This window comes from Geotrypetes seraphini, chromosome 2, assembly GCF_902459505.1.
Source record: "Geotrypetes seraphini chromosome 2, aGeoSer1.1, whole genome shotgun sequence".
Taxonomy (NCBI): domain Eukaryota; kingdom Metazoa; phylum Chordata; class Amphibia; order Gymnophiona; family Dermophiidae; genus Geotrypetes; species Geotrypetes seraphini.
Genome location: NC_047085.1, coordinates 12,893,413 through 12,911,701, shown reverse-complemented (window position 1 = coordinate 12,911,701; position 18,289 = coordinate 12,893,413). Strand labels below are relative to the sequence as shown.

Sequence of the window (18,289 nt, the reverse complement as noted above, 5' to 3'; positions counted from 1 at the left end):
GGGCTTTGGAGAATTCATCGGACCTGCCCAGATCAGGCCCGAATCGAACCCGATCAGGCAGGTTGGTGAATCTAGCCCTTAATCCCTAAATCCTTGCCACCTTTGAAGCACCCTCCAAACCAGGCATCCCATAATTCAGTATTTTGTCAAGGGTGTTTAAGTATCTACAGTATTTACTCAGTCTGTATTCATTAAGAATTAATCTGTTCTTTCCTGACACAGCAAAGGCAAAGTGAAATAGTCAATGAAACATTTCAGCTGATTGTACATCTCAGAAGAGGAATTGTTTTCGTGATGCTCTCCAAAGAACCACCTGAAATGCTAGAGCGTTATCATAGCCCTCCTTACCCTCTGGGAACTTAGTCATGGATAGAGAAGACATGGTCTTGGGAGGGTCCTGTAGCTGAATTTTGCAATGCCATAAACTGATGAAGACAAATTGTCTAGAACAGGGGTCAGCAACCTGCAGCTCGCGAGCCACCATCAAAACGTGATGGCAGATAAAGGCCAAATGGCCCATCCACAGGAAATGGTGACAAGTGTGTGCACAAAAGATGAGTAGGTTGGGTGTGTCCTGTGTGTTGCGAGGGGTGGGGGCGAAGGGTATACATGCAGGGATGATAAGGAGTGGGAGCGAGTGGTGCTTATGGGAGAAAATAAGAAAATTATTCGACCCAGCACAATTCAGGCTAATTGTCCAATCCCTAGTCTTAGGTCTACTGGACTATTGCAATTCCCTCTATCTACCTTGTCCTGCCAACATGATAAAACAACTTCAGACTATACAAAACACTGCCCTCAGACTGATCTACTCCCTGAGAAAATATGATCATATTACAACTGCCTTCCTAGACTCTCACTGGCTACCTATGCAAGCACGAATTCAATTCAAATTCTACTGTCTATTATTCAAAGCATTAAACGGCTCCACCCCCCCCCCCCTATCTAAACAACCGCCTAAACCAGATCCTCACCTCAAGACAAAGAAGAACTCCGAACCCTTTTGCCTTCCCTCCACTCAAGGGCACTCAGTGCAAAAAGATGTTTGATAACCTTCTGGCGATGCAAGCAGCAAAACTTAACCATTCCATCTCCAACCTGTTGACGGCAACGGGCGACTTCAAAACTTTTCGAAAAGAAATCAAAACCTTACTTTTCCAAAAAATTTAGCCAGATATCCCAACCCTTGCCCCTCCTCCTAGATAAATTCTCACCCAAAACCTCCACTTAAATAATCTCTTCCTCCCCAAAACACCAACCAAGTATTCAGATCCCGGAAATGTAACGTAATCTTATTTGTACTCTTAACTGTAATCTATTTGTTATATCACACAGTAACGTACAGTCAATTTAATATCCAATTTGCAAGTTCTTCCGGAATTAATCCAGGTACCTCTCCTCCCTTGTAACCAAAAAACAAACAAACCCAAAACTGTTGTAACTTCACTGGAAATGTCCAGTTAGCTCTTTTGTAATCCGCCTTGAACTGCAAGGTATAGGCGGAATAGAAGTCCCTAATGTAATGTAATGTAGAAGAGTGGAGGTGAGAGGTATGGAAAGAAGCATATTCCTGTGTGGGAGAGAGAGGTGAGGAGTGGGTTACAGGTCAGTATGAGAGAGGGGAAGAGGTGAGAGGTGTCGTTGGTCAGTGGGAGAGAGGGGTGGTACGAGAGGTGTTTGTAACATCAATGTGAGAGAGGGATGGGATGTGTGTCCACATGTTCATGTAGGAGAGGATGTGGATGAGAGGTGTGCACACTTATGGGCGGAGTAGGGGTGATGGGTGTGCATGTGTAGAAGGTATGGGAATGAGGGTTATATATGTCAGGAAGATCTGAAGCGCACGGATAGTGCAGTTGTTTACCTGAGTATCAATGGGAGGAGCCACTGAAGGCGGGAATCCCTGCACATGCTCAGTAAACCAAAAGCTCACTTTCGCTATGGGAGAGCACCGACACACAGACACACAGAAACAGGCTAAGGCCTTTACCGACAAGTGTCCTGGCACTGTGTAATGCAATGGGTACCGGCCCATGTGTGAGGCATGAGGTGGCAAAATGCATGTGTTTGCATGAGGAATGAAGTGCCCCTTGCTAAGTGTACATATGAGAGGTGTGAATTTGCAGACGTACGGGTGTGCATGAAGGGATGAGGGGTTGGGAAGCATGTGTATGGGTGAGGGGCTGAAGGGGTGTGAGTGCAGCGTTGCGTGCATCTGGTAGCGCTAAAGAAATTAGTAGATACATGTGCACACGTGTGGGAGAGGAATGGGGTTATGCATGTCAGGTGTGTACCTGTGGGAACGGGGTGGGGATTGTGCCTGATAATACAAATGCATGTGGGAAAGAAGTGGAAGTTGGAGGGGGGGTGCACATGTGAGAAAGATACAGGTTGCCCCTGTACATGAGAGAAGTGGGATTGCGGGTGAGGTTTGCCTGTGCATACATGCATATGAAGGAGTGGGGTGAGTGATGTGTGTGCAAGTGCTTGTGAAAGAGAGGCGGGGGTGGGAGTGAGTGGTGTGCAGGCCTATGAGGAGGGGTGTGTGCCTTTGTGAGAGGAGTGGGATTAAATTGGAGGGGGGGTGTACACCCAAGAGAGATGAATTGGTTTGGATAGATTCCTAGACAATAAGGGGATTGAGGGGTACAGATAGGAGTTGAGGTAGGTTATAGGAATAGTCAGGGACCACAGCACAGGTGATAGACCTGGAGGGCCGCCGCGGGAGCGGACCGCTGGGCGGGATGGACCTCTGGTCTGACCCGGCGGAGGCAAATTCTTATGTTCTGTGTGTTTGAGAAGGATGTGGTAAAGGATGCGAACATAAGAATTGTCATATTGGGACAGACTGAAGGTCCATCAAGCCCAGTATCCTGCTTCCAACAGTGGCAATCCAGGTCCCAAGTAGTAAAACAGAAATTATGCATCTTCCCCTAGGAATAAGCAGTGGATTTCCCCAAGCCATCTCAATAATGGCCTATGGACTTCAATTTTAGGAAATTATCCAAACCTTTTCTAAACCTCGTTAAGCTAACTGATTTCACCCTATTTCCAGAGTTCAAGTACACATTGTGTGAAGAAATAGTTTCTCTAGTTTGTTTCAAATCTACTACTTAGTAGCTTCAGCGCATGCCCTCTAGTCTTAGTATTTTTGGAAAGAGTAAATAAGCGATTCACATCTACCCTTTTCACGCCACTCAGTATTTTACCCCCGAGTCATCTCTTCTCCAAGCTGAAGAGCCCTAGCCACTTTAGCCTTTCCTGAGGGAAGTTTTTCGAGATACGGCAACTAGAATTGCAGAGTATTCCAGGTGTGGCCATACCCTAGAGCGATACATAAGCGTAACATTTTCATCTTTGTTTTCCATTCCTCGTAAGAGGTATACGAGGGTGTGAATGCGTATTGGACAGAGGTGAGGTGCACACACAAGAGGGAGTAGGTGAGGGTTGTGTGGGAGTGAGGTACACATGTAAGATGTGTGGGAAAGGGATTCCTAATATTGACACCCCCTTCTCTATCAATCTCATCCCATCTCGCATTCCTTTTACTTTTCCTTCCCAATCACTGCATCCACACACCTATTTCTCATTTTTTATTGAAAAGAATTAAACACGTCTTGTATGGATTCAACATTTTTTATTGCTTAGCAGCCATACAAGACTGATTTCATACGCTCTCTTTGGTATAATGCTGGTGGTATTCCTCCAAAGCCTTAGTACACCCTCCCACACCTATTTCTAACCTTTTTTTCCCCTAGATGGACTCCCTTATTGTGGCAGACTTTGATACCTTTGTGGGTAAACATTGAGCAGCTTCCCACTCTGGCAGCTTTCCAGGGCCCTTGTGCTGGTGGGATTTAGGTCCTTGCTGGGCTCTGGAGTTTCTTGTGCCAGCAGATGCTGCAGGGGCTCTTCCTGTTATGGTAACGCAAGCCCAAAAAAACCTATGTGTGCACAATCCGTCCCCAAAGGCACTACGCCTTGATAGAAATATACCTACAAATCAAGGGACATATGTAAAGGAGAAATGGATAGAAGACCCTGAGAAAAGAATTTCAAAACCATATACCAAGGAAAACAGCAAAGAGGGGAAAAAATGTCCAGACCAGAGAGAGAGAAATGTATTTTATTTTGAATTCAGTAAATTGGAATTTGACAAATGTAGGAAAGGCACCTCTTATGATGTTTTAATAGAAAAGGAAATGCATTTCAGTCTCTCTCCCTCTGGTGTCTGACCTCTTGGGAAGTCCAGTTCAATTTCTGCTTATCGGTTTCTGTCTCTTGTTCTGGATTTGGTGAGGCATGTAGTTTCTGTAGAGCATTGTGCTTATTTTGCTTCCCAAGTAGATGTACTGGTGTTCTAGGGCCCAATTTCATTTTTTTTAATGCTGCCCTTTCACAGGTATTTATTTATTCAATTTTCTATACCGTTCTCCCAGGAGAGCTCAGAATGGTTTACATGAGATTATTCAGGTACTCAAGCATATTCGCTATCTGTTTTGGTGGGTTCCAATGTACCTGGGGGGATTAAGTGACTTGCCCAGGGTCACAAAGAGCAGCGTGGGATTGAATCTGCAACCTCAGGGTGCTGAGGCTGTAGCTTTTAACTACTGCGCCACACTCTCCCAGGTAGGATTGGTGCCATGTGTATCCTCATGGTGCTTTTTTAGTATAGCAGGCTTACTATAGGCTCTGATCAGTTAAGAGAAGCTGTGTTGGTGTTACCGATATGACACCTGATTATGTGGCTTCACAGGATTATTTGTTGGTGGGGGTGAGGCACCACGATATATTACATTAACAAAAAACAAAACCTTGTATAGGGCTGTAATGGATCTGAGCCCTGATTCTTTTTAAATACCTAGAAATGCCTCTGCTCAGACACTGTCCATCACTCCACTTCTCTGCCCGTTCTCTAATTCCTGCCTCACTCTGCCACAAGGAGGGAAGAATGAAGTCTGTGATAAGGCAGGCAACGGAATACAGTAGCACCTCATGGACTGAACCATGAGATTGAATAGCCAACAGGAGCTATTGGGTATCCATTTGCAAAGGAGATCAGATTGGTATTCCTACAACATGTGACGCTGCACGCAAAGTTAAAAGAGGTCCTGCACTCTTAGTCCCACAGCTTTGACATCCAGGCACAAGCTATCAGCCAGAGAGTATGTAACTAGCTAAACAATTTTATTTTACTTTATTTATTTTGTTTTTTTGTGGAAAGCACTGATAGTATGTGTCCCACAGTTCCTCCTGTGTCTCTTGTTCTCCCTGATAACAGACTCGAAACTCAGTGTGAATTGGAGGACAATAGGATGTCACACAATACGACTGGATTCTAATTGATTAAATTGGTGGATAATTACAAATATAAATATTTTAATTCACATCACTTGGATTATGAGGGTATGAATGAAGATCTGATTTGAAGACGCCATCTGTTTGCAGGATTTACAACAGCCAGATAAGTGCTGGTTTCTTTCAATTTTACACATTTAGAATTGATAATCAAATAAGAAAAGTGTGTTGAATAATTGACTATTTGGAAAAGGTGTGGATCAAGAATGTGCGATATGACCGAGGTGGAGGTCACTGAGCACCTTACACTATAAATTATTACATAAACAAAAAGTGGCATTATAAATATAAACCCCAAGCATTTTGAGATAATATGGCAGGCCAGGCCTTTCTCTCACCCTGTTGGTAAACATCTCTTGGAGCACAGTAGGGATCTCCAAAAAATCAGGCATTTCAAACAGCTGATCTGAATTGTAAGCTATATGGGCAGAAGGGTTCATAGTCAGTCACGTGCGAGACACCAGCGCGCTGACAATCGAGCACTGACAAATCGGCGCAAGAAAGAAGCGCACCGCGGGAAAACTTAGTTTTAAAGAGCTCCGTTGGGGGATGCAGGTAGTGTTCGCGCTGCTGTTGGGGGGGGGGGCTTGGGTTGGAACCCTCCATTATAGAGAAAACGGAACTTTTTCCGATTTTTTTCAGGGAAAGTTCCATTTTCTCTATAATGTGGGGGGTTTCACCCCCCCAACCCCCCCCCCCCAACGGCAGAGCAAACACTATGCAGTAAAGTGGGGGGGGCCGTCGCTCTTTAAAACTAAGTTTTCCCGCGGTGCGTTTCTTTCTTGCGCCGAATTGTCGACGCGCTGGTGTCTGGCGTGCGATTATCCCTTCACTGGCAGAAGTACCAGTGTATGTCAAAGTCCCTCCTGGAGGGCCGCAATCCAGTCGGTTTTTCAGGATTTCCCCAATGAATATTCATGAGATCTATTAGCATACGATGAAAGCAGGGCATGCAAATAGATCTCATGCATATTCATTAGGGAAATCCTGAAAACCCGACTGGATTGTGGCCCTCGAGGAGGGACTTTGACACCCCTGATGTAGGAGAAGGACTGGCACCTTGAGCGCTAGGAACCCATATAGTATGCCGCTGCGTCCAGTGTCTTTGCTATATTTTCCCTAGAAAACACACATGCTCTCGTTACCTTCTCAATAATCAATTTTCCAACTTTATTTCTCAGGTTTTAAAACGTAAACAATTTCAGCCACAAACCCTCATAAATACCCCTGCTCTCTTCTCCCCCACTACCAACGGCTAACCCAACATGCATGATGCCCCCCTAGTCCATGGAATAAAAGGGTCCCACACTGTTAAGAGCTTACGGACATAGCCTCCCTTAAGTGCTGTTAGTTCTCTCAGAGAACATTTGTTCCATAGTTTCCCCACGTCTCTGTCGTCTCCAAATCATCTTTTTGTTATACACAAACTAGAAGCAACCTTTGCAATTGCTCTCATATTTTAGCCAATTATGTTCCTCAAGCTTCAAGCTCTCTTGTGATCCCACACAGGTGAGCTGTTCTTGCATCCCGAGGGCTGCCACTGGAATATGCTGTCCATTTAAATCATCGCATCATGCAGCGTTTGGATAATCAACAAAACAATTCAAAGAGAATATCAGCAGGGTCACAGCTTCCCATTGTAAGTGAACTGTTGTACACCATTAACTCAAAAGTATTCATTTGGCAGCGCTTCTAAATCTAACGTCAACACTGTGCGGTGGCATCACTTGATCGAGACTGGCACTGCCGTGCACTCAAGGATAACAGGAACGTCGGGAGTCTGCTCCTGCTCTCATGACCATTCAGTCAGAGAGTGTAAAAGCAAAAGGCCAACAGAATCCCATCAGCGACAGAGATGCGCAATCCTAGACTGCTCTTGTGAGAGGGAAATCCCCTGCAGGGAATATATACACTATTTCCCTATGCTCACCTCTGAAAATGAGAGAACAATCCAAGATTTATATGATCATTTGTAACATAAGAGTGTCTAAAGGTTGAAGTCCTATGAAAACGTCAAGTCTGGGGCCTGCTTTGGTGGTTCTCACATTACACCCAGACCCCATAGTAAAACAAGAGAAATTACTTCAGGGTTGAGCTTGTGCCCTGCACTGCACTGCCCAGCAGCGACAGGCCGAGCCATGTTTAAAATGTCCAGTAGCTCACAGGTGCTCTCCATTAAGAGCGCCTAGTAGGCCTTGCAATGCTGCTCTTACAGGCTCAAGCGGTGGCCCTCATTTGTAGAGCGCCATCTTTTTGCTCTGATACAGGTACATGTAGGCATCACAGAAGAGCCGCTTGGCCAAACCATCCATCTCTCGTGGCCGCTGGACTGCCAGCTCAGCTACAGGCGATTCCAGGTACTTAGCAACTTCAGGGCAGAGTGTTACCGTGGGGATGTTGTACCCATTCTCATCACCTGGTTCAAGACATAAGAAGCAGCATATAAAAACAGCAGTACGGAGCTGCAGAGAGAAAGCAAAATCCCTGAAAATTGCACTATAGCCCCCCCCTGCTATTTCAGTACCGAGACCCTCCCTCCTAATCAAAGCACTGTCTTGTCCTGCAATGCCCCCCCAATATTCCAGTACAGAGACCCCTCCATATGCACCTTGGTCTTGCCCTGCAGTGCCCCCCAATATTCCAGTACAGAGACCCCTCCATATGCACCTTGGTCTTGCCCTGCAGTGCCCCCCAATATTCCAGTACAGAGACGCCTCCATATGCACCTTGGTCTTGCCCTGCAGTGCCCCCTGATATTCCACTACCAAGACTCCTCCAAGAGAACCCTGCCAATGCACCTTGGTCTTGTCCTGCAGTGACCCCTGCTCTTCCAGTACTGAAACCTGAAGTGTGAGTCTGTTACATTACATTAGTGACTTCTATTCCGCCTGTACCTTGAAGTTCAAGGCGGATTACAAAAGAGCTAACTGGACTGTAAAGGGCGTGGCTTAACGCGAGCACGGATGGAAGTGTAGTCGTGAAGCTCCTCACCATCCAGGCAAAGAAATAAAAATAAAATTCATTTTTCCTTCGAAATAACTTCATAGAAAATATAACGAAAGAAGCTGAACTAATGATCTAAAAAGAAATCCTAATTTACTGCAGCTGAGAAGAAGTATGCGCTGACGGGAGCCGAAACATCTGAGAGACGTTTAAGATTTCGGCGGTTTTATTAAACTTGTAATGCTGAGTTCGAGAGAGGTTTGAGTGAGTAAAAAATTGGTGGGGAGATTTTGAATAAAATCTCTTTCCTGATCAGATAAGAAAACTCGTAAAGAGAAAATAGTTTGCGGATATTCAGAGGCATTAATAGATTGAGAGCTGCTCAGTATAATCTGCCCATAGACGACGCTGAAAGGGAGATACATTGAGGAAATACCGAGAGAGGAATACCGACATTTCCTTCAATTATTAAACATCGAAGAACGGAAAATAAATATTAACTTATTAAATTACTCTTCTCTGACAGGCTGCGACTGGGCTTGAGAAAGAGGAGATAGAGGAAAGAGTCAACGGACATTTTTGAAAAAAAAAACTGAAACAACAAGGCATCATAGAAGTTAAAAGATGCTGTGAATGACCTTATTAAATAAAAGAAATAATAATACTTTTCTCTGACGGGCTGCGATTGGGCTTGTGAGGGAGAAGATAGAGAAAAAGGTCAAAGGAATTTTTAAAAAAAAGCAGCAAGGAGTTGAGGCAGTTGAGAGAAGCTGAAAAAAGAACAGAGAACAGCTGCTTCAAATTTATCAAATAAGAGGGAAAAAAAATCTAACATGAAGTGTTGCTTTCCTTGATCGAAGCTGCGATTGGGCTTGTGACAGAAAAAAAAAAGAAATACTAAACATTTTTGCTTAGTGCTGAAACAGTATATTATTAAGGAAAAATGAATGCCAAAGGTAATTTGTGAAAGAACCTGACAAGTATGTGAGGGATATAAAAGAAAGAAGGTTATTGGTCTAAATATCTCCCTCCTTTAATGAACTGGAAATAAAACTGATAGTTACTCCAAAGAACTTTTTATCAATAATAAAGAGAAAAAGTTACTAAAAAGGAATACTAAAGTATTTAAGATTGTGAAAGATAACTGAAAAAGAAAAAAAGACAAGGAAAATTTTTTCTACTTTAAAATATAGATCCAAAGCTTGGAAGAAAAAGAATTAATAACATAAATATACTAAATATAAAACCAAGAATCTAAACATAAGAAATAAGAATAACCAAGAAAAAGAAAACAACAACATGACAAGCACAAGACAAAACAAAAATGAGGTTGGTACATCTGCAAAAAGACAGAAACAAGACCAAATAACACCAAGCAAGATACCACTTCCTATTGATGAACCAGACATATTAAGCAAAACAGAAGTCATGGAAGAATTAAAACAAATCAAACAAATGCTTAAAGAAACTATAATTAATATGTCTGAAATGAAAGAAGAAATTTTAAATATACATAGACAAATGGAAGTTAACAACAAAAGAACAACTGAACTAGAATCAAAAATGGAAACTATAGAATGTGAATCAAAAAGATGTAAAAACGACAGCCTAGAATTAAATAAATTAAAAGATCAACTGGAGGATTACGAGAATAGAGGAAGAAGAAAGAACATCAAACTCTTTGGAATACAAGAAAATTTAGAGGGAAAAAATACTATCCTTTTCCTTGAAAATTTAATTCCAAAAATTCTACAATTAGACTTGAAACAACCAATTGAAATCGAAAGGGCGCATAGAATCCCAATAAAAAATTTAGAAAATAAAAACAGACCAAGACCAATCATTTTCAAAATGTTGAGATACCAACAAGCACTAGAGATACTAAATGCCGCAAAAAAAGATAAAAACTTAAATTATAAAGGTTCAAGATTATGGTTTCTACCAGACTTCGCCAAAAACACAGCAACTAAAAGGAAAAGATTACTAGACATGAGACCTCTACTCAGAGAAAAAGGATTTAAATATGGTCTATACTACCCGGCGAAAATGAGCGTGTCATCTGGAGACAAGTCATTATATTTTGAGGATCCCGAAAAACTAAAAGAGTTTCTATCTAAACCAGAACCTATGATATATTAACATAATATATTAAGATGGTTTTGAAGACTCTATGAAAAAATAGAAAATATAACATATCGAAATATTTGAAGAAATTGAGGAAAACAATAATAAAGAAAAGACAATAATAATTATACGAAAGAAAGAACAGAATATAGGAAAATTATTAAATAATAAAATGCATATATGTTTAAAATAATTATATGTTGAAAGCATAATACTAAGGAAATACAAATTAACATATTGTTAAATGGAAAATGATACATTAATAAAATGTTATGGAAAATGATTAAATAAATATAAAAGATCAATATAGATAGATAGAAGGGAAATTTGTTTAAACAATTGAATATTGATTGCCTGGAATGGGGAGGCTGTTAGGATTACAATTCCAATGTGTATCCTTAAGCAGCCAATGTATTGGGTGGGAAAGGGAGGGATAAGGAGAATATTTATTAGAATAATTAAGGGAGATACATTAGGGTTAAATATGTGTGTCATGAAGAAAATTTTTTGTATATTAAATATGAAGGAGGAAGGGAAGAATAAGATAATGAAAAGTATTAAAATATATAATGTCTTTTAAAATATATTCTATTAATGTCAATGGCCTGAATCATGTAATTAAAAGGAAAAAAATATTAACATTTTTAAAAAAACAAAATGCAGATATTTATTGTCTGCAAGAGACCCATCTTAATATGAAGGAATCACAGAAATTATCAGGTGGATGGATAAAAGAATGTTTTTTTGCTCCAGCAGTGGGTAAAAAAGCAGGGGTTGCAATCCTTATAAATAAAAAATGTATGGCCAATATAAAAGTGAAAAATTCAGATCCACATGGAAGATGGATACACATTGATATAGGTATGGGAAATGATACCCTGACGTTATTTAATATATATGCCCCTAATTCGAATCAATCAGAATTTTTCAAAAAGCTACAAAATATGTTATTACCACTGGCTGCCTCTAATTTAGTGGTGGCTGGAGATTTTAATGCTGTAATGGATCCATTATTGGATAAAAAACCAGGTAAAAATATTAAATCTTTAGGTCTAGATAATTTAGTTCGATCATGTGATTTGAAAGATATATGGCGTATTCTTCATTTTAATGATCAGGAGTATTCATTTTGTTCACAGGTTCATAAATCATTTTCAAGAATAGATTATATTTTTGTTTCAACAAATAAAGTGCAACAAGTGATCAAAGCCTCCATTGATCCTATTATCATTTCGGATCATGCGGGAATATGGATAGAATTACAATTAGATCAATTAGAAAATAATAGACCTCTTTGGAGATTTGATAATGCATTGCTTGTGGATGACAAATTTTTGGAAAATTTTAAAATACAAATTAATGAATTTTTTCAAATAAATTTAGTGGAAGATACATCTATAGAGAATGTATGGGATGCATTTAAAGCAACTATGAGGGGTAATATCATATCATATTCAGCTTTTATTAGGAAACAAATTAAAAAACAATATATAGAATTAGAAAAAGAAATAAAAATATTAGAAGCTAAATTGATAAGTAAATGGGAATATGAAGTTTTGCAATCTCTTTTGAAAGTAAAAGGTAAATATAATGAATTAACTTCAAAAATGATAAGAAAAGATTTGTTTTCCAAACAAACGGTGTATTATGGAAATTCTAATAAAGCAGGAAAATTATTAGCAAATTATCTTAAGGCAAAAAAAAGGAGAACTAATATTAATGGAATAAAAGATGATAATGGTATAATAACAAATCAAACAAATATAATATTAAAACAATTTTTAAATTTTTATAAGGATCTATATTCTTCCGAACCTTATTTGGAGAAACAAAAAGATGGAAAAAAATTTTTAGATTTAATAAATGGACCTAAGATTCCTGATCATATAAAACGAAGTTTAGAAGAACCAATATCATTAAAAGAATTAGAAACAGCATTGAGATCTCTTAGAGTTGGATCCGCTCCAGGTGGTGATGGTTACACAGTAGAATTTTATAAAACATTTCAAAATATCCTCTCCCCACATTTATTAAAATTATATCAGACACAACTTATAAAAGGTAATATAAAAGGTACTATGGCTGAATCAATAATAATTGTTTTGCCTAAGCCAAATAAAGATCCTACTTTGGTTTCGAACTACAGGCCTATATCTTTGATAAACGTTGATAATAAACTTTTGGCGAAAATTTTGGCTTTGAGATTAGCCAAAGCTCTCCCACATATTATAGATATGCATCAAACGGGTTTCGTTGCTAAAAGACATTCCTCCAATAACTCTAGACTATTATTTCACATGCTAAACTTATCAAAAAAAATGGATGAACCGGCATTTACAGTTTCATTAGATGCTGAGAAAGCATTTGATAGGGTAGAATGGAATTTTATGTATCAGGCTTTAGAATGGTTTGGTATAGGTTCTGGATTTATACAAATGGTAAAAACATTGTATAGCTTCCCGATTGCAAGATTAAATATTAATAATAAGATATCTGATGGTTTTCAATTGCAGAGGGGAGTTAGACAAGGTTGTCCTTTGTCTCCTTTGTTATTTGATGTTGTATTAGAACCCTTATTGTTAGCAATACAGCAAACGAGGGAGATACAAGGAATTCCATATTCAGATATGGAATATAAAATTTCGGCTTATGCTGATGATATTTTGCTTTATTTGAGAAATCCAGAGTCTACCTTATCTTCTTTATTGGAATTAATTGATAAGTTTGGCAAATTTTCAGGTTATAAAATTAATTGGAATAAATCTGAAATTATACCCTTGAATGTTTACTGTGTAAAAGGATTATTTGATATTTTTCCATTCATATGGAAAGAAGAAGGATTTAAATATCTAGGCATTCAAGTTAAAAAAACAATTGAAGATACTGTAAAAGAAAATGAAAAATATGTATTAAAAAAAGTAACGGAGTTATGTGAACAATGGAACCCATTGCATATATCTTGGTGGGGTAGAGTTCAAACTATTAAAATGATGATGTTGCCTGTGGTTTGCTACCAAATGAGTATGATACCTATTTATTTTCAGGGGTCCTTTTATAAGAAGCTTAATAGAATTTTAACAAAATTTCTTTGGCTTGGTAAAACACCTAGAATAGCTTTAGTAACCTTACAAAAATCAATTAAGGAGGGAGGGGTAAATTTTCCAAATTTCTATAGGTACCATCAAGCCTATATTCTACGTCAGGGTATGTATTGGATCCTCCCAGAACTTATAGATAATGCACCAGATTGGTTATATTTGGAATGGCGCCTTATGTTTCCCCTAAATTTAGTTCATTTACCAAGTATTAATATACCTAAAAGATACAGAGAAAATAAAATAATAATGGATACTTGGAAAACATTGAGATTTATTGATAAATTAACACCCATCCCAATATATAAATCAACTAATCAATCCATATGGATAAACTCCAAGATCAAAGTAGGCGGAGCTCAAATCCTTTGGAAGAACTGGATTATTGCAGGAATTAGATCTCTAGATGATATTATTTCAGAAGGTAGACTGCTGGATTTTTCACAATTGCAACATAGATTTGGTCTTAATAAAACACAAAGTTTTAAATGGTTGCAATTGAGGCAGGCCATTCAGGTTGGGTTCCCTGAATGGAAATCATTAAACAATCAATATAGTTTAAAGTTCTTATGCTTTAAAGCAGACTTCCTAGGACATCAAGCCGCATTGTGGTATAAATTAATATCTGGATATTTGAATAAAAAACCAAAAAATGGTTTAAGAGACATTTGGAGCATTGAGATTGGACATCAAATTAATGCATCTCAATGGCCACTAATTTGGTCTTGGAGAATGGGATGTACAGTGTCGGCATCTATGAGACAAACATGGTTCTTTTTATTACATAGAGCTTTTTGGACCCCTACTCGTTTACAAAAACTAGATAGTTCTAAGTCTAATAGATGTTGGCACTGTAATCTAGAACCAGGGACATTAGATCATTTATTATATTACTGTCCTTATATTAAAATATTTTGGAATTCAATTTGGCCACAAATTAATAAATTAATGGAAAATCATATTGCAATATCATATGATACAATTTTATTTGGAACAATGATGAGAAAAAAAAGTCAAATTTCACCAGAAAACAATAAACTTTTATTAATTATGACAGGGGTTGCCATTCAACATATAACTAACAATTGGAAAAATTACAACAACCTAAACTACACATTTTGGTGGAATACAATATGCCATGTTTTTAAAATGGAAAGAACAATATCAATACAAAAGGGGACATATAATAAATTTATAAAAATATGAGGGCCATTGACAAAATACTGTAATGATTAAATAATAGAATACTTTTTCTTCCTTTCTTCTTTTAGAGATTTTCTTATGACACACATATAGGGGGGGTAAGGAAAACAATTTATATATAGTATATTATAATATATTATACAAAATGTAACAAATGATTAAGGGATAATAGAAGGGTGGGGGGAGGGAAAATGAATAAAATTTATCAAAAATATATTGTATTAGATATAAATATATTATTGAACAATTGTATTTCAATATGTTATATACTTTTACAAAATTTGAAAATATTATATTAAAATGGTGAAGGGGTGGGGGGAGGGTGAAGGGGAAAATCAAATTCAGACATACATTGTGTTAGATATAAAAGTGATACCATGCATGTATCAAATGTATTTTATTATTGTGTACACTTTTTGTGAAATTTGAAAATAAAAATATAATGAAAAAAAAAAAAAAAAAAAAGAGCTAACTGGACATTTCCAGGAAGGTTACAATTTTGGGTTACAAATGAGCTGAGATAGCTGGTTATTTCCAGGAGATATTGTAAATTAGATAACAAGTAGAACAACTGGACATTTCTAGGCAATATTACAAATAAGATAACAGAAAGATAGCTGGGTATTTCCAGAAGCATTACGTTTTAGGGTACTGTATTCTTGGTTGATATTTTGGAGTGGAAAAGAATACCAGATGAGCGGTGGAATTGAGAGGGGTTATATCAGGGAGGGGAGGGAAGATGGGTGGGGTTAAGGTGACCGGATAAATTTTTTGAATAGCAGGGTTTTGATTTCTTTTCGAAATGTTTTGAGGTCGCACGTTGTTGTCAGCAGGTTGGAGATGGAGTGGTCGAGTTTTGCTGCTTGCGTCGCAAGTAGGTTGTCAAACATCTTCTTGCGTTTACCTTTGAGTTGAGGGTAGGTAAATGGGGTCAGAGATCTTCTTTGTTTAGTAGAGCAGATATGATTTAGGTGGTTGTTTAGGTAGGAGAGGGCAGAGCCATTTAATGCTTTGAATAATAGACAGTAAAGTTTGAAATGAATTCGTGCTTGTATTGGTAACCTAGGTAGGCAGAGGTGATGTGGTCATATTTTCTCAGTGAGTAGATCAATCTGAGAGCAGTGTTTTGTATGGTCTGTAGTTGTTTTAGCATGTTGGTAGGGCATGGCAGATAGAGGGAGTTGCAGTAGTCCAGTAGACCTAAGACAAGGGATTGGACAATGAGCCTGTATTGCTCTATGTCGAAGAATTTTCTTATTTTACGTAGATTTTTCATGATTAAAAAACCTTTCTGGGTTGTCTTGTTGATTTGAGTCTGCATTGTGCAGCATCTGTCTATCGTTACTCCTAGGATTTTAAGTTCGGGCTGTAATGGGTATTTGGTGGCCTTGATTTCTAGTGCTGTGATGGTGGGGGTTTTGGACTTTTCGAGCAGAAGGAATTTTGTTTTATCTGAGTTTAGTTTCAGTTTGTGGTCTATCATCCATTTTTTCACTGCAACTAGAGTATTTTCCAGTTTTACTGTTGAGGTGGGGTCTGGTGGGTCAAAGGGGAGGAGTATGGTGATGTCGTCTGCGTAGCTGAGAGATGTAACATTTAAGTTGTCTAGAGTGTACTGTTAAACTCACATTAAGTGTTCCATAAGGTATCAGATGTAGGAGTAAATGGTGGGAGCAAGAGGAAGCAAGTTGGCAACAAGAAAATGAAGTTCTTAGAAGGCCTCAGAGGAAGATCATGGCCTCATAAATTTAATGTGAATTCAAAGGAACAGAGAAGCATAATGACTGAAAAGAAAGGTAGGAAAGTTGAGATTTTGCAGGAATAGGTGTGGCTTTCAGGTTTATATTCAAAACATGATCAGATCCAGATCAGAGAGAAAACGGACTGAAAAAATTATTCAAATTCAAAGGATATATTCTTCAATAAAAGAAGACTGAATAATAAGTGTGCTTGCGGACAGGTATGCAAGCGTTTCACTTCACCTTCTTGAGCAGAGATAACTTCAGCTAAATGTTTCTTGTAACTTTTGGATCAGTCTCCTACATGACCATGGAGGAATCTTGGCCCAGTATATCATGCTAAATCATCTTAACTTGGCGACATTTGCAGGTTACCTGGCATGAACAGCTCTTGACACAATATTTCAATAGTGCTTAAGGCTGGACAATGACTTGGCCAATTCAGAACAAGAAATGTTTTTCATGGGCAGTGTGTATAGATATAGAGAAAGACAAGATTGATTGATTGATTTAAAAATTTACATCCCGCTTATCCAGCAATTCTATATGGGTAACCAAAAAACATACATAATAAAACACAGAAATACATTGTAAAAGCATGGCAAACAACAACACAGCATATCATTCAATCTCATAATAAAACAAACATCACATAAAATATATAAAAAAAACAACATAGCCTCCCAAAAAATTCATTAAAAAACAGAGTACAACCCCTGAACTTATTTTGCATAAAAACATTCAAACAGCACTGTTTTCTCAACATTTTCCTGAATTGCAAGATACTTGATGCTTGTCTCACTTCCAATGGCAACATATTCCAACAAATTGGCCCCTGTATTGTCCACATAGATCAGAGAAGATAAGATAGATCAGTGGTTCCCAACCCTGTCCTGGAGGAACACCAGGCCAATCGGGTTTTCAGGCTAGCCCTAATGAATATGCATGAAGCAAATTTGCATGCCTATCACTTCCATCATATGCAAATCTCTCTCATGCATATTCATTAGGGCTAGCCTGAAAACCCGATTGGCCTGGTGTTTCTCCAGGACAGGGTTGGGAATCACTGAGATAGATACATACCCTATCCCATCCCACTTGCAAGCCCAAAATCTACTGAAGCATGGTACATTCAGGTATGATAGGCATTTTTCTGTCTCTGATGGACTCATAGTCTGACTTTGTACCTGAGGCACCAGAAGTTTAAATGAACCATCCAGGTCCTAGTGTGGTAAAAGAACCCTCCATACCACAATTACTCTATCACCATACTTGACAGTCCGAATGACGTTCTTACTTTGGGAGGTAGAAAATTTTCAGCTTAGCTGGGGCTCAGGGCTGGAATTTGGCATCATAAACCTCCATTTGCAACTAGTTGGTGATTTCTCCTAACATAAGAATATAGGAATAGCAATACTGGGTCAGACTGATGGGCCATCTAGCCCTGTACCCTGCTTTCAACAGTAGCCAATCAAAGTTACAAGTACCTGGCAGAACCTCAAAGAGTGGGAAGATTCCATACTATTGATCCCAGTAGTGGCTTCCCCCTATCAGCAGAACCCAAGTGACCAATTTCAGTCGCAGATTTCATTTTGGTTAGCTTCTAGCCAAGAGTCACTTCTCTCCTAGTCAAGTAATCCCAAGGCAATTCCAATAGATGTAATTTGCACTCTTCCGATACTGTCCAAAGGACCCAACTACTGGAGATTTTTGTAGAACTTCTACCTTCTCTTACAGGGAGGCCTTTGAGAACAGCAGTGGAGTATTAAGCAGTCTCTGGATTCAGTAGAAAACCTTTCCCTAGTTTTCACCGGGATGGGCTTAGAG

General features: G+C 38.7%; 1 protein-coding gene across 3 annotated transcripts in view; it reads right to left on the bottom strand.

The window, feature by feature from the left end:
• Nucleotides 1-6,327: 6,327 nt before the first annotated feature.
• Nucleotides 6,328-18,289, bottom strand: part of LOC117355302 (ubiquitin carboxyl-terminal hydrolase CYLD-like) — a 71,481-nt gene continuing 59,519 nt past the window's right edge. Inside the window, exon 15 of one of the 3 annotated variants that reach the window (XM_033933625.1) lies at nucleotides 6,328-7,774. In XM_033933625.1, the coding sequence (XP_033789516.1) occupies nucleotides 7,590-7,774 (185 nt within the window). In that variant the 3' untranslated portion in view covers nucleotides 6,328-7,589. The remainder of the gene's footprint in view (nucleotides 7,775-18,289) is intronic. The other 2 variants (XM_033933624.1, XM_033933626.1) reach the window with 2 other exon arrangements.